At 41.7% G+C, this 14772-nt stretch overlaps 1 protein-coding gene across 2 annotated transcripts; it reads right to left on the bottom strand.

Moving 5' to 3' along the window:
* Positions 1 to 751: 751 nt before the first annotated feature.
* tmtops3a (teleost multiple tissue opsin 3a) lies at positions 752 to 7639 on the bottom strand. 2 transcript variants are annotated; one of them, XM_028589439.1, is made up of 4 exons: positions 7150 to 7639; positions 5319 to 5647; positions 1995 to 2228; positions 752 to 1378 (listed from the first exon to the last, which is right to left on the bottom strand). In XM_028589439.1, exons 1-4 carry the CDS (start codon positions 7499 to 7501, stop codon positions 1136 to 1138), a joined length of 1158 nt encoding a protein of 385 aa, XP_028445240.1. In that variant the 5' UTR covers positions 7502 to 7639; the 3' UTR covers positions 752 to 1135. The 2 variants fall into 2 exon arrangements, with proteins under 2 accessions (XP_028445240.1, XP_028445241.1); XM_028589440.1 differs by having other exon boundaries at positions 752 to 1360.
* Positions 7640 to 14772: the final 7133 nt, after the last annotated feature.

Raw genomic sequence — 14772 nt, 5'->3', positions numbered from 1 at the left:
GTTGTTGATCTGATTTAACCCAGCCATGTGTCTGGAGGAACTGATCAGGAAGCAGAGGTGGAGAGCCTCAAGCGGACCGAGGCTACAAGCCACATGCATGGGAGACAAATATTTTGGAAGACTGATTCTTGTGTGAGAGAGTGGGCTCGCAGAGTCCCGGCGCTGACGAAGGACGCTGGAAAGCAGAGCTAGAGCAGAGGTCCCGACAGCGAGGTCAGCGAAGCAAGCAGCCCTGGCTCTGGAGCACGAATTGAAACAGCGGCTGGGTGAGTCAGTTTAACACAGCACAACCCCTCTTAGGCAGGAAAGAATACACTCATCCAGGTCTCATTCTCACGTTAAATGCATCACACAGGGAGAGGAGACCAACACCATTAATGTTACGAGCTAGGTTAGTCTTTAGTAGCTGTGTTCCTTTATTCTACGAGCCCAGGTTAGCTTAGCCTTTAAACAATACATACAGAATAGTCATATGTACATGGTATATAAATACACTGAATATACAAAATGTCAATAAAGAAAATCCCAGAATTAACTTAATCAGTTTATTGTCTTAACGTGTCCCTATGGTGTCAGACAATATTGGATAATTTTATTAATAGTATAAACTTACGGTCTTGTAATTGTTGTATCAGTAGTTATACTAGTATAATTACTACTGGTATGCTGCTATTGAAATAAACACTCCTGTTTGCTGGGGTTACTGTTTATTTTGGAAAAAGTTGAAGATTAAGAAACAAAAAGACAGGATGATACTTCAAAATCCAAAACACCTATAGATGGTTTTGGTTTCTTGTAAACTGATAAGTAGGGGTGGATATTATTTAACATAAAAGGTAAAAGACATCCGTTGCATCTGGATGTCTGTCAGAGAGCTATGGACTGCTTTAACTTGGTCAAACCTGCATCAAACACATTCACGTATTTTCAGAGCATACATTCAAAACATGTACATTGGCACTTGCATGTATTAAACATGCATCAAAGCAGAGACTGAACTATGGCACTGGGTTTACATTCAAATGTTTACGAGTTGACAGTGAAATATATATTCGTATGTAAAATCAATAGCAGGGTGTTGGGAAATTTGTGTCTTTTAGTTGCACTTAGGATTCTAGACATAATAATGACTCTTTTACGGATTGTAGTGGACAACAAGAGTGTGGCACTCATTGTGCCTGCTGCAGAGGGCAGTGCTTCTGGAGCCGCTGAGGATCTGATGCTGTGAAGAGCTGAGGGAGGCTTGTCTGTGGACGGGGAAGAAACCAGAGAACCGTGTCCTTGGAGTTGCGTGCTGCTCTTCTTGAACAGACCGGGGTTCCCCACTGCACTTCATGAAGGCCACGAAGCATCTATAAAACTGTAAAAGTACAAAAGACTATGGTCCTATCTAGTAAGCATGAATTTGATGATTTTCAGAACTTAAGACATAAAGTTAAAACTGGGATTCATTTGGTTTGAAAATAAAGGACTTTTTAGACATCTAGGTCACATTTAACCATTGTTTCAACAGCACTGAAAATCAGATCATTTTAAGTAGAACCTAACTACACAAAGACATTTCCAAGGATTCCCAAATGTCATCTGACCGGCAAATCGCCTAATCAAAGCTTACTGGGTCAACTAAAGAAAAATCAGTAGGCACACACTGCATTTCACCCCATATATACAGCTGCACGGGAAAGAGTGCTCTCTCTAGTGTGCTGCATGTAGCACCTGATAAATGGTACAGAAGAGTCACTGAGCGTTACAGTAATAATCATAACTGAGACTGAGCTGCATCCTCAATGTCACAGAGGCCAGGGTGCCATAGAGTTCTCCTCTGTGGATGAAACACTGTCACTTTCCTCCCTGTTTTATATTTAGATAAGGCTGAGCAGTCATATGCACTTCAACCAACAGATCTTACACAACATACTTCAGTCTAGTACCATTTGCAATAGTGACAGTGATTCTGGGTCTGCCTTCATCACCACCCTGCCCTCAGCTCTCACCTGGTTGTTGAAGAACATGTAGACGACCGGGTTGACGACAGTGCTGAACTTGGCCAGGACAGAGGGCACCACGCTAGCCATAGGAGTGACCAGTCCCGACCTACCGAAGGTGGCCATCAGTGCCATGATGCCGTAGGGCATCCAGCACAGCATGTAGCAGGACACCATGGACAACACCATCGCCAAAATGTGCTGCTCTCTGCGCTGAGCTGCCAGCAAATTGATTTTACTTACCTGGAGGCATGAAAGAGGAGGTTAAACCTGTCTTGACAATGATTTCCCTATTGACTTAAAAACTAAGAAAAAGCATGGATCATGTTTGTGTCATTTGCAACATCGCTCTTTGAGGGTCTGAGGTAGATGGAACCAGGTAGGCTATATGAAAAGTAGATAAGGTCAGTTTTAAAGTGCCTCTCCACTTGACATGCATTGATCATTTCTTTATTTGGTGCCCTCCAGTGGTAGTGTTACAAAAAGACACTATGACACACAGTAATGCATGCCGAAACACTCCTCCCTTGCCCCTCATGGCTGAAAGCAACAGATAGACTGATTTAGAGCAGATTGTTGTCATTTCTTTACAAACAAAAACTTGAACAATGTCAAAGAAAGAGGGTATTAATCACAAAAAAACTAATTCAAAACAATTACACATAGTTCACTTGAGTTCCATTTGCTGATGAAGGCTGTGAGATGTGGTTGAAAGTTTTTAAAAAGCTATTAAGTGAACCATGAGTTTAGATTATTTTGTACGCTGTATAGTGGATTTAAAGTTTACTGGTGCACTTCCATAAAGAGACAGATTAAAGCAATAGAAATATCGTTTTGTTCCTACATTTTCCCTAATGCAACTCTCTTTTATTCTTTCTTTTATTAGACCTTTCCTGTTTTGAGAGATGTGTGGCATCTTTCAAACATTACACCCCTAGTGTTTAACATTGGATTTCTATTATAAATGTGACTCAGACAACAACAATTAGCCCTGATAATGTCAACAGTTTTCACAATTTAGAAAACTACCTGCAGTAGAATTGCTGGAACCATTCACCTGCATTTTCTGTGGGCTGCTGCCGCTGGGGCTGTCAGACAGTGTTACAGCACGCACGGAGATGAGAAGGATATGTATGGACTTATCTAACTCTTGGGGTTACGGTGAATAAGCTAAATTCCCAATAAGTCGGCGTGTTCCTTTTTGTGTCAAATCAGTGGAGCACTACTTTAATATCTACAAGGGCTCCAACTATGCAAGTTTTTTTTTCATTTTGTGCTTTTTGCCAATTGTTCCCCCACTTATTTCATAGACAAAATAATGGTTGAAAATGGTCGTGCAATAATTATTATATATGTATTAAGGTTACACTGTAGTGTAAATTGAATTAGAATACAACACTGGGTAGACTTGCAGTGTAACTTGTTAATGACTGCTGGATCTATTAGGACAGATCCAACATGTACGAGTAAGTAATGGTCATGTTACAGTAACCATAGAAACATGAAAAATACATGATTGAAGTTATGCTGACAGCAGTGTGGCCACAATGTCTGGCTGGTTTCTCCTGATGTACTGAGGTCCTGTAGCTGTGGGCTAAAAATAGTCCACACATCATAAGCCAAGTGGTTAGAGCAGCATCTTATCTGTGGTGATTGTCACCTCCTCAGTATTGATTTCATACCCCTGTGGTCACAATCTTGTGTAGTTACCACTGTGATGCTCATCACTGCGCTTCATGAATAAATGAGCATGTGGGCCTGGTGAAGGAAGCCCTCCAGAGGTGAAAATCCTGCCCTTTCTGTAAAATGAGGCTGTGATATTAGGTCTCCACCTCTGTTGCTTTGTCTCTTCAATCTGCAATCATGTAATACGTTTTCTGACAACGTTCAGTTAGCAATGATTTCTGCATGGCTGAAATTTTGTTCACAGAATAAATCACACTATCAAAAGATAATACTCAATTCTGTCTCATCTCAATCGTAATATGAATATGAAACTCAAAGAGTGCTACAGAATTTTGCTCAATTAAATAAATGGAAATAAATCTTTTTTTTTTTTCAATTGAATCTTTTGTTTTGGAATAAAATTGTATATTTTTGTTAGGAAATGTGTCCATTTGTCAATTTGACAACACAATTACAGTATGAAACAGTAGCTCTCAAAAGAGTGTGTGTAGACAGCATCATCATTTAAATCTAAATGCAATGCTGTCATGCAGAGAGAGAGAAAAAACTCCAAGCTTAAACCACACTGAAGCTGTTGCTATAAATGTCATCGCTACTTCTGATGTGTCATTTTAAGGCACCTTTGCGAAGCCAGCAGAGGCTCCATAGACTGATTGCTCAGTTTCTAAGAAAAGCCTAAGGTCTCAGTCGCAGGGAGACTGGTGTGTGCGGCTGAGCCCCCATTCACCGGTACAGTAATGAAGTCTGCAAAGCTCTAATGCTTTGACTCCCTTGTGTGCATAGAGTTTAAAGGAAAAAATGGAGATGCTTATTATAGCAGGTATCCAATAGTAACAGGTTGCTTCCACAATCTAAATACACCTACTGGGTAATTCATTGCTAGGAGTAGTAACTGCAAAGTGCACAGCAAGGCCCAACACCAATTGGGAGCTCTTAATTGTCAATTATTTGTGTGAGCAGCAGGTTTATGTAAGCAATGAGTCAGTGGAAACTGAGGGGGGGTCGTTGCCCTCAAGACACAGCCAGCAAAGAATGCACAAACTCTGCTGAAGACATTGCAGTCATTCCTTTTTCTGCTGGATTAATGTATTGTAAGATTGTAAACACAGCTGTGGCTTCTGGCTTGATCTTCCTTGAAATTAGCTTGAAAACACATGACCAAGTGTTAGTGGGAGTCTGACACCTATCACTTGACCTCCGAGCCACGATCTTATGGCCTTAAGAACAGAGCCCACTTCAACTACTAAAAAAAAGTGGAAAACATGAATTCTAACGGGAAGATTTACTGTGGAAAAAGTTGTCAAAGCATGACAGACGTATAATTGAAAACACATTTCCTAACACAATTTGCATAATAATGACACTGGTATCTAAATTTAGAGATATGAGCTGTGCTATTAAGTGACTTTCTCATGTGTGCTGTTTTATAGAAGGGTGTTCCCATTTCCACTTACACATGAATGAGAAATAATATATGCAAATATAATGAATACACAAATACAAAAACCTACAGAAGCAATGGCCCTTCATCAAACTTTGCATTATGTTTTCTTTCATACGATTCATGTTTTTTCTTGTTTTGTCAGTTAATTTGTGGATCAAAATAGTTTGCCTTGTTAAGAGTGTAACAGAATAGTGTGAACTCACCCTCCTGATTGCCATCAGGATCCGGCCGTATGAGTAGACCATGAGTAGAAGAGGCAGCAGCAGACAGAAGATGAAGAGACACAACACGTAGGAGACGCTGGTGGGTGAACGGAGGTGCCACTGGACGGAGCATGTGGTACCGGGTCCCTCGGGCCCATAGCTGCCCCAACCCAGGATGGGCGGCAAGGTCCAGAAGAGAGAGTAGAGCCAGGAGCCTCCGACACAGAGCCAGGCCTTCCTGAAGTTTGACATGTTGACCAGGGAGGAACGCAGCACAGCGGTGTAGCGCTCATAGGAGAGAACAGACAACGAAACCAGGGACACAATCCCTTAAAGAACAAGACAGGAGAAAACAGAAAAGTAGATTACAAGATTCATCCTTATGAAGACCCCAGCAACTCTAAACTGGCTCGCAATGAGTCCACGATTGAGGGTCAAAGCCAACCTGCTGAAGACTTAATTGACTGTAAAATGAGGAGTAGTCCTGAAACTTTTTCCAAAACCAATTCTACCAAACTGGTTACTAGATGGAGAACATCTTTAAAATTATTGAGCCCTCAGTTTCAATGACTAAATAAATAAATGAATAAAATAGAAACTAATTAAATGAAGAAATAATTTTTTTTTTTTTTTCATTTAAATGTAAAAAATTTAAATTGTCAACAGACTTTGTGATTCCTGATGTAAATATGCATAATGTGCTTTTTTGTTATATGTTCACTACAGGGGAAAAATCTAGATCTTCACGACAATCTCTACTGTGTTCAATATTTATCTAAGCATGTTATTATGGTGTCTGACTGACAGGACCTTACTGGCCAGCTCTGTGGCTGACGACAGTTCACTTCAATGTGTGTGGGAAATCGTTTTTTTTTTGTATTACTTTGAAACTTTAAAGGGTGAGAGACCTTCAAAGAAACATCCCACAGAAATAAAGAAGAAATAAAACCATCAAATAAGAAGACATCTGTGTTGCACCGGCAATTTTTTGCTATTTTATACTGTTGTCTCCTGCCTTGGTTGCACCGGATTGTTGTGGTCTGCAGAAGCGCAGAGAACTTCCCTTTTTTTCCTGAACATCCCACACAATTGTAGGATGATTAAGAGCTGTCATGTCTGATTTTCAGCCTGCTTGGCTCAATGGATGGCAATGCCGGTCTGTCGGTCAGTCCACCACTTTGGTCCAGACTGAAATATTTCAGCAACCATTTAATGGATTGGCATGGGATTTTGTACAGTCATTTGTGGTTCATACACACTGAATCCTAATTACTTTTGGTGACTTTTCCTGTGATGACCCTATGAGGTTTAAATCTGTAGTTTTGAGAGAAATGTCTACTGGTTACCATGACATTTAGGGCACACTTTCAATGACCCCCTCAGGAAGACCTGTAATAACTTTGTTGATTCCCTGACCTTTCAAATAGCGCCACTATTAGGTTCAAATTTCAGTTTGTCCAATATTTATGGCCAAATACCTGCAAAACTAATGTCATTCCCATCAGCCTTTAACTTTCTGAATTCCTCAAAATTCATGAGGAATTCCATTTAAATTTGTATTATAATGTAGGCCTAGCCTATAATGTTTATTCTCTGTAGCCGAATCATGTAATGCCATAACTGCTTTGTTGATGTTCTCACCCAGGGACTGCTGAAGAAATTTACATATTGAGCTAATTCCGGAACGACTGTCCATTCATTGTCCCGGTAAACAAACAAACAAACAAACAAACAAATGAAAACGTCCCACATTCAACACAAGCCGGTGGGAAACAAAAGTTGACAGACAAAAAGTTCTATATTTCTGCTCATCGCCACACATGTCACTCACCAAAGAGGGAATTGGCGAACCCGTACCACTTACAGCCGCACTCTCCAATGAGCCATCTCCCGTGCAGACTCGCAGCGAAACTGAATGGTGTGCCGAAAACGCACACGAGGACGTCGCTCAGACTGATGTTAAACAGGATGACATTGATGGGCGTCCAGAGCGAGCGAAACTTTGCGAAGATGAAAAGAGTGAGGAAGTTGTTAAAGATTCCCGCAACTAAAATGAAGCCGAGGCATACCGCCACCACCGTGTGGCCGGTCCGGCTCAGCCCGCCGGCGACGGTGCTGAGGTTGGAGCTGGAGAGAGAGCTGTCTGCGGTGCTGAAATTGCAACCGCGTATGTGGACGACCATAGCAGTGATAGGAGAGCAGAGGGCTGGAGAGAAGCACAAAGTCCTGCACAGCCCCACTACAGCAGCTCTACACGCTGCGAGGGCGGATTTATCACAGTTAGGCCTGTGAGAGTGTGAAGAGAGTTGAGTGCCCTGTGCACTTCTTATACCCCCTATATTGTAGGCTATGTAAAATACCCTCCCCCTGAGCTCTCTCTCTGCCACGCAGACAAACACTCACTGTTAGTCTTTTTTTTTCAAATCTCTCCAGTTATTATATTGAGTCCTTTTGATCACAATGGCCTGTGTAAATACAGTAAATCCCCCACATTTATTGCTTTCCAGTGAATGCAATGCCTTTCAAGGCGTTGTGCTGCACTCATCTTGAGAAGTGCCTCAAATTCGCATTGTTTCAACGACTTTTATTGGTTTTTAGGATTTTTCATTGCAGATATAGGCCAGATTAAGTGATCGTCCAAAATGAAGTTGTCATATTCCATTCACAAGAGCATTTGTCAGGGGCGTTCCGCTCCAGAAATACACACTTTGGTTGCATGAGTTTGCTAAGCTGTTTTTTTTAATATTCATTGTTGCTTTTTGTGCTTCTGCTCGGTGAGCACAAAGTAAGTCACCAACTAAGTTTCACATCTGTTCAGCATTTTCTTTTCCGTACAGCCTTAATCAACTTCCACAGTAACTTTAAAGGACCATTCCAGTGTTTTTTTTTCTTTATATGTTTTATCCTATTTAGATTATGAACATCCTGAAAAATGTAAAACACTATGGTATGACTTCAAAGTAGACTGCAGAGATGTATAGTATATATAATTTATAGTAAGTTATCTTCAACGTGCAAAAACTGCAGTATGGTCCTTTAAAACCAAAGTCTTTTTGGGCATTTCATTTTTCATCCAAATTAAAAAAAATTCACCCAGATGAAAAGAAACCAACAATGCTAACATATTAAATAAAATCCTTATTAACCTTCATCTGACCCTGACACAGAACACACCCAACTTTCTTTATTCATCTGCATACACTAGATCTCTCAGTGTGTGTTTACATAATGCTGATGAAAGTGACACTGCTGGTACTGTAAAGACGAGATGCATTCATGTAAAATCTTATGACTTCAGTGGATACATGTCTAGAGGGACTGACGTCATTCTGCTCTTTTACACCTCAGTCGCAGGGAAAATGACTGTAAATCTCAATTGCTATGGCCACTAGTGTCAGCTGGAACCCACATGGAGCGATCATGAACACCTGATGCTCCAGTTTCACTGGCTTGGACACATACACATGCAGTATGTGCCCACTGAGCTCTGTTAAAGCATTAATGCAGACCCAATTGCCTCATCCTCTTCCCCCCATGTGGGCCTCAGCTCAGCCTTATTATGCCTAATACAAGGGAGGAAGAGGGATTATGATTTCAAGTCTGCATCCCTGCTGAATCCACACTCCCCCTCCCCCCGGAGAAATGCAAATTGTCTACTGTTTCTCACACCAGCTGCCAATCTGCTTTCTATACTTCCCCAGGAAGAGCTGGAACACATTGCTGTGGAGGGGGACATCTGGAATACTTTGCTTTGCCTGCTGCCCCCATGTTCCGACCCTGAATAAGCAGAGGAGGATGGATGGATGAATTTAATGGGTATTCTTAAATGAAAGGTCAGCCCAAAAGAACAAACTAGATCTGACTAAATATCAGTTGAAGACGATCCAGTCAGTTGTTTTGAAAAGAAGAGGTAAAAAGAAACACAAATCCTTTGTTGAGTCATTTGCATATGAGAAGATACATTCTACAACAAATGCCAATGCTAATTTGCTATATCAATCTACTTCTTAAGTTTTTAACCTTCATCCCTCATCTGCAACACTTGGTAGAAATGCCAAACCATCTTTCTCTGTGCCTAGCTCTTTAGCTATTTTTGTGCAAAGTTGACATTAAATATTTGTTAGACATACTGAGCAAATCAATGGAAAGGTTAGAGAGTGGAGGGGTAAATCCTTAACCAATGAATTGTAAGTATTAAAATAATTTCAGCCAAATACCAATAGAATGCCTAAAAAGAGTATGGTACAGATATTGAATGAGATTATATCACTGGATTGTTTTGTCAAGCGTCTATTGTCTGAGTTGGCGCTTAAATGCAGAATGACATTAGTATGATTGGATTCAGCAGGAAAACAGGTCCTGTTTCCAGGACAGTTAATTAAAGTGTGTTAATGACCACAGTGAGTTAAATACCATCTTCAATAGGTTTCCAATGCTGTCAAATGACAAATTACCACATGAATAGTGACATTACTGAAACCCTGGGGTAGTGTGTACCATCATGCACATGCAGACTTATTGTTTCAAAGTCTTATTGTATTAGATGGTTTTTAAATAATAGAAAAATGAAAAGGCTACAAAATATTATATAATTGCAAGTATTCCAACCTAACTCTAGCTTTTTGGTCAAGCTACCACACAAACTTCAATGTAACACCACAACATTATGATTGTACAATAACCTTCTATACTCACCATACTTATTTCAATTAATTCTAAAGTGGACATGCATGCGTGTACCAAATTTTGTAACAATCCATCCAATAGTTTATAAGACATTTCACTGAAAACCACAAATGTCAACCTAATGGAAACGCTAAAGGAAGGGTTCAGGGGATCACCAAAGTCAGTAGAAGTCATCATTTGGGGAACATGAATGTCTGTACAAAATTTCATGTCAATCTGCTTTATGGGATTCCACCCCTTCTGGCTGAGTCTGACTACCAAGACCTGATTCAGTAATTCACACTGCAAGAAGTAATTTGCAGAAGAGGGTGCTTCTGGTCCTGGGGAGAGGGCTGGAATAGCACTCATCAGCCCAACTACACACTGTGGCAGACAATATTAGAAAGATTCAGTTGAACTAACCTTTCATCTGTGTTGTCCGCAAGGCCAGATGAAAACTCGAAAAAAAAGAAATTGCAGAATACATGTAATTTCTTGCTTCACAACATATATAGCGTTGTTAGTATTAACAAGATAACCATATAATCACTTAGATAGATGTGTTTTGAAAAGCAAACTATATCATTGCTTAGAGTGTGTGTGTTGAAAACCCCCCAAAAAAATAACATATATCTTGCTTATATATCAATCTGTCTTTTGCTTACATACTGATCTGTTTTTGCATTTTAGGACAGAAAGAGCTTTCTTTGAGAAACTGTAAGGTGTAGGAAAGCACCTAGACAGATAAGAAGAGCACAGGCAGGAGCCGCGGCCTTGATGGGTGCATGCAGCTGTGTGTGTGTGCGTCCTGAAGGCACATGTGTGGCCATACACAGCACACGAGCTGTAGAGTTCATTAAATATAATGTAATGTTATTTGTGAAGTGTTTCCTACATTACCTTACAAGGATAGGGAAGTACATATAATACGTCCCTTTTGATAGCTTTGGGAGGAGTAAAATGTTTTTTGTGTATAAATATGAGTGTTTTTGCCGAGTAGCAGTCCCTTTTGGGTGCCTTTTGGCCCTTTTTACCCTTTTGGGCTCCCTTCGGGCTCTTTTACCGAGTGCTTTACGTGGCATCGAGATACCATGAAGCCTTCTCCATCTACCCTTGCACTTTTTGTGTTTTGGGGAAGATTCATTATGCCTCTCCCAGCCGGAGAGGGGTTCCCTTGCGCTCGCTGAGTGTAAGGGAGGAAAAGAAAAAGAAAAAAAGACTATCTCTGAAAAGCGGCTTCGAATACCTCTGTTATACAGAGGCCAAAAAGTGCTCTTCTCTCTTAGTTCACCCAGACGCTCTCTTCGCTGCGTTTTGGGGAAGATTTATTTACCCTCTTCGACACGGAGAGGAGATTACCTGCACTTTTATAAGTGTGGGAGAGAGAGCCAGGAGGAAAAGAGAAGCAGCTTTAAATACCTCTGTTAGAGCGAGGCTTTATCTTTATCTTTATTTTTATTTTGTAGAGGACCACTTGCTTTTAATTTCTGCTTCTGTCACAAAATAATAAAAATCACCTGAGTCCGATTTTGGACTAGGGGAGCAAATCTTTGCCAGTTCTTTATTTTTTCTCTGAGATCATCTCGCCCGCTGTCAAGCGGGGAGGGTTTCCCCCCTTACGGGGGTTAGCGATTCTTCTTTAACCGCCCGTGGAGAGTTGCCTCCCGGCGGGGAAAGACTTGGACACGCAGACCTCCTGATATCTCCTAGTGGGAGTGCATTTCCCTATCCGCGCGGCCTGGTCAGAGCCTCTGAGCATCCCCCTCTCTCAGTCGGGCGACCAAGAAGGGCAAGGCGGGCGTCCTAGAGAAGGAAGGGACCTCCGGTGACCCTGGGAGGACGGCTAACAGACCGTGAGTACTAAAGAAAAATCATTGGTTTTAAAGATCCCCTCGGGCAGTGCTTGTCATATACAGGGGGAGGATAAGAGCCCGTGTTTTTCTGGGGACGTCTGGTGTAGTGTGTATCTAACCTCTTGTCTCGCCTTCGGGTTCCCTGATCCGGGCGAGGGCCTCTCCTTAGACGGAGGGCGTGTGTGTCTCTATAAACTAAATTAATCAGGGAAGCGTCAAAAGCAACTCCTTTTTAGTATAGGTCAAAACATCCGCCCCGCTGACGGGCAATTGGCGTTCATCCGTAAGGCAAAAGAGGGCACTAGTAGGACCGGGGCTTTGCTGAGGGGAAGGCAACAAAAAGGGGTTGCGAACTGCCACACCGGTCTACATCTGGCAAATCTGTAGTTGTTGATGAACGTTGAGGGGATCAAGGGACCGTTGGAGTGGGCCAGTTGGTGATGCTAACATCTGGATGCTAACTGCAGAGACAATAAATCCCAGGAAGGAAACAGCAGAGATGTGGACTTTTTAAGCCTTGGAAAATGTTGGCTCTCAGAAGACGTTGCAAACGCAAACCAATATTCCTGAGGATGTTATTGACCTGAGCCTGGATGCCTGTAATGCTAAAAGTCAGTCAGCCAGATTCCTGAAATGATCATCAGGCGTGGTAAAAACAATTTTTTTTGCATCTTCTTTATGTGCACCAAGGGGTTGATATTGATGAATAGATGTTGTGCAGATCCAGCATGATGTCAGATGACAACATGTAGTCTATATACTGTTTAAAGTCTACATATTAACTGTGTAGGCATCCACATATGCTTTTGTGCATAATTTCTGCCAACGAAGGTGTTATGTGTATGTTCCTCAGTGATGACAGTTGAGGTGTTTCCCTGCTCTAACATGATCCCATTTTAAACACGGGCATTAGTTAAGGCCTTGGCCTGGTAATGAGCTGTTTGAGCACATATACATGGAGGGCCCCTTATTCCACCATTCTGGCTTAGGGTCCATGGACCCTCAGGAACAGTGTGCTCATTTAGTAACACATCCATGGTTGATGCAGTACCAGATGGGAAGAAGCTAATATTAGCACTGCATCGTCAATAATCCCCCTCTCATCATGTGGAGATGGCTACTCCTCCATCTGTGGCCATGAAGGGTGTCTGCAGTAAAATGTGGATAGTGGCATCGTGTATCTCTGACTCACTATGAAAAACAATATTAGACTCATTGATTTAACAATTTAACAACAGTTGCAGATTAATTATCTGAGGGTCATTTAAAAAATGTTATATAAATAGGGCAGGAATTTCCCAGTGGCCACGAGGGTCATGGCCACCCTGCCCCCTCAGTTTGGCCTTATGCCCCTCAAAAAATTTATATGTGCTGAGGCAACAGAGGCCTTGATGCCCCTCCCATACTGCTACAGCTTATTTCATCGTTTTCTCCTCTGCCTCTTTCCTGTCAATGCGGTTTAGTGTTTTTTTTGTTGTTGAGACAAAGACATGAATATGCATATGGAGTCTTTTCCTCAGATTCATAAAGCTACACATAAGCCTTGTTCTGTTTTATAAATTTGAATCATTGTGGAGCTGTGCGCACACACGCCTCATTTCCACTTGTGCAATTCGCCATAAATTGACATAGAAACGCCCTTGAACCTGTTTGCATATTGATACTTGTGCTGCTTTACCACTTATTAGACCTGTCAGTGAGAAATACAGCAACAAAAGTGTAGTTTCGCCTGTGTCACATACTACTAAATGAATGATTAAGTATGCCATTACCAGCAGACTGTTCAAACTGAAGTATATACTCAAGCAGTACATCACAAAAATGTAAATCAACAGTACCTCCTTCATTCAGTTTAATATTGTCCAGCATCATGTTTACGAAAATTATAATTATTAAATATTTTAGTGTTGTCACAGATGACCAGGAGACAGACTGGAGTAGCGAAGCAGATCTTTATTAACAATGATCCAACAAAGAGCAGGAAGCAACAGGCAGGAATCTGGTAGCTGAGCAGGCAGGTTTAGAGCAGTAGCAGACAACAGGATACGAAGGCCATGTCCACACGAACACGGGTATTTTTATAACCGTGACTTTTTTTACGCGGTTCGGCCTTCCGTCCACAAGAAAACGCAGTGTCAGGGCACTGTAACCGAACATTTTTGAAAACTCCGGCCAGGGTGAGCATTTTCAGAACCGCCGGTTACAGTGTTGTCGTGTGGACAGTATAATCGGGTTTTTTGCCTTGCGACGTCAGAGTGTGCGCCGTTATCCGCTGTGTTTGATGTCATATTGTGCGCCGCTAACTGCTTTGTTGATGTTTTTTGACGATTCTTTGCAATGGCGGATGAGTAGGATGTAACTTTTTTCTAGGCTTCTGATTGGCCAAGGTGACTTTACGATTTGGGTTATATTGCCGCCTGCTGGTGTGGCATGCTCTTGACAGCGCTTGACAGCGTGTTTTTGCGTTTTCATGTGGACAGAGATTTATTTTAAACCGAGCATGTGTGGGTTTTTTTTTTTAAAAACGGAGGAGAAAAAAACTCCAGTTATAAAAATACCCGTGTCCGTGTGGACTAGACCAAAGTACTGGTAAGGCAAACTTTGATAGACTAGGCTTAACGTGAGTGAGTCAGTGCGTTGTGTAGAAACGAGACTCGACAAAGTGTGTGTGTGTCTGTGCTGCTTATGTAGGTGGTTGTTGATTAGCTGCAGGTGGTGAACTGAGGATGTGGCTTGATGAGGTGTAGGTGTGTGTAATTAGTACTGAGGGGACTGGGAGCGTCTGATCGCCGTGAGTGACGAGGAGTATGAATCAGTGGGAGGAGTGAGTGCTGGAGAGTGAGAGGGAGGAGTGAATGCAGGTGACGGTGGGACCCTGACAAGTGTTAAATATATTTTCTACATTAGACCTTGAGTGTGTCCATTAAACTCATTTT

Source organism: Perca flavescens, chromosome 10, assembly GCF_004354835.1.
Source record: "Perca flavescens isolate YP-PL-M2 chromosome 10, PFLA_1.0, whole genome shotgun sequence".
Taxonomy (NCBI): domain Eukaryota; kingdom Metazoa; phylum Chordata; class Actinopteri; order Perciformes; family Percidae; genus Perca; species Perca flavescens.
Note: the sequence above shows the minus strand (reverse complement) of the source record. Positions and strands in the feature narration are given on the sequence as shown.

Excerpts from the sequence above, each read along its gene's own strand:
- tmtops3a (XM_028589439.1), bottom strand. The coding sequence starts at position 7,501 with ATGGTCGTCCACATACGCGGTTGCAATTTCAGCACCGCAGACAGCTCT. Across the intron at positions 5,648-7,149 it reads GTTCGCCAATTCCCTCTTTG|GGATTGTGTCCCTGGTTTCG; the intron begins GTGAGTGACATG and ends TTGTTCTTTAAG. Across the intron at positions 2,229-5,318 it reads TCCTGATGGCAATCAGGAGG|GTAAGTAAAATCAATTTGCT; the intron begins GTGAGTTCACAC and ends TCATGCCTCCAG.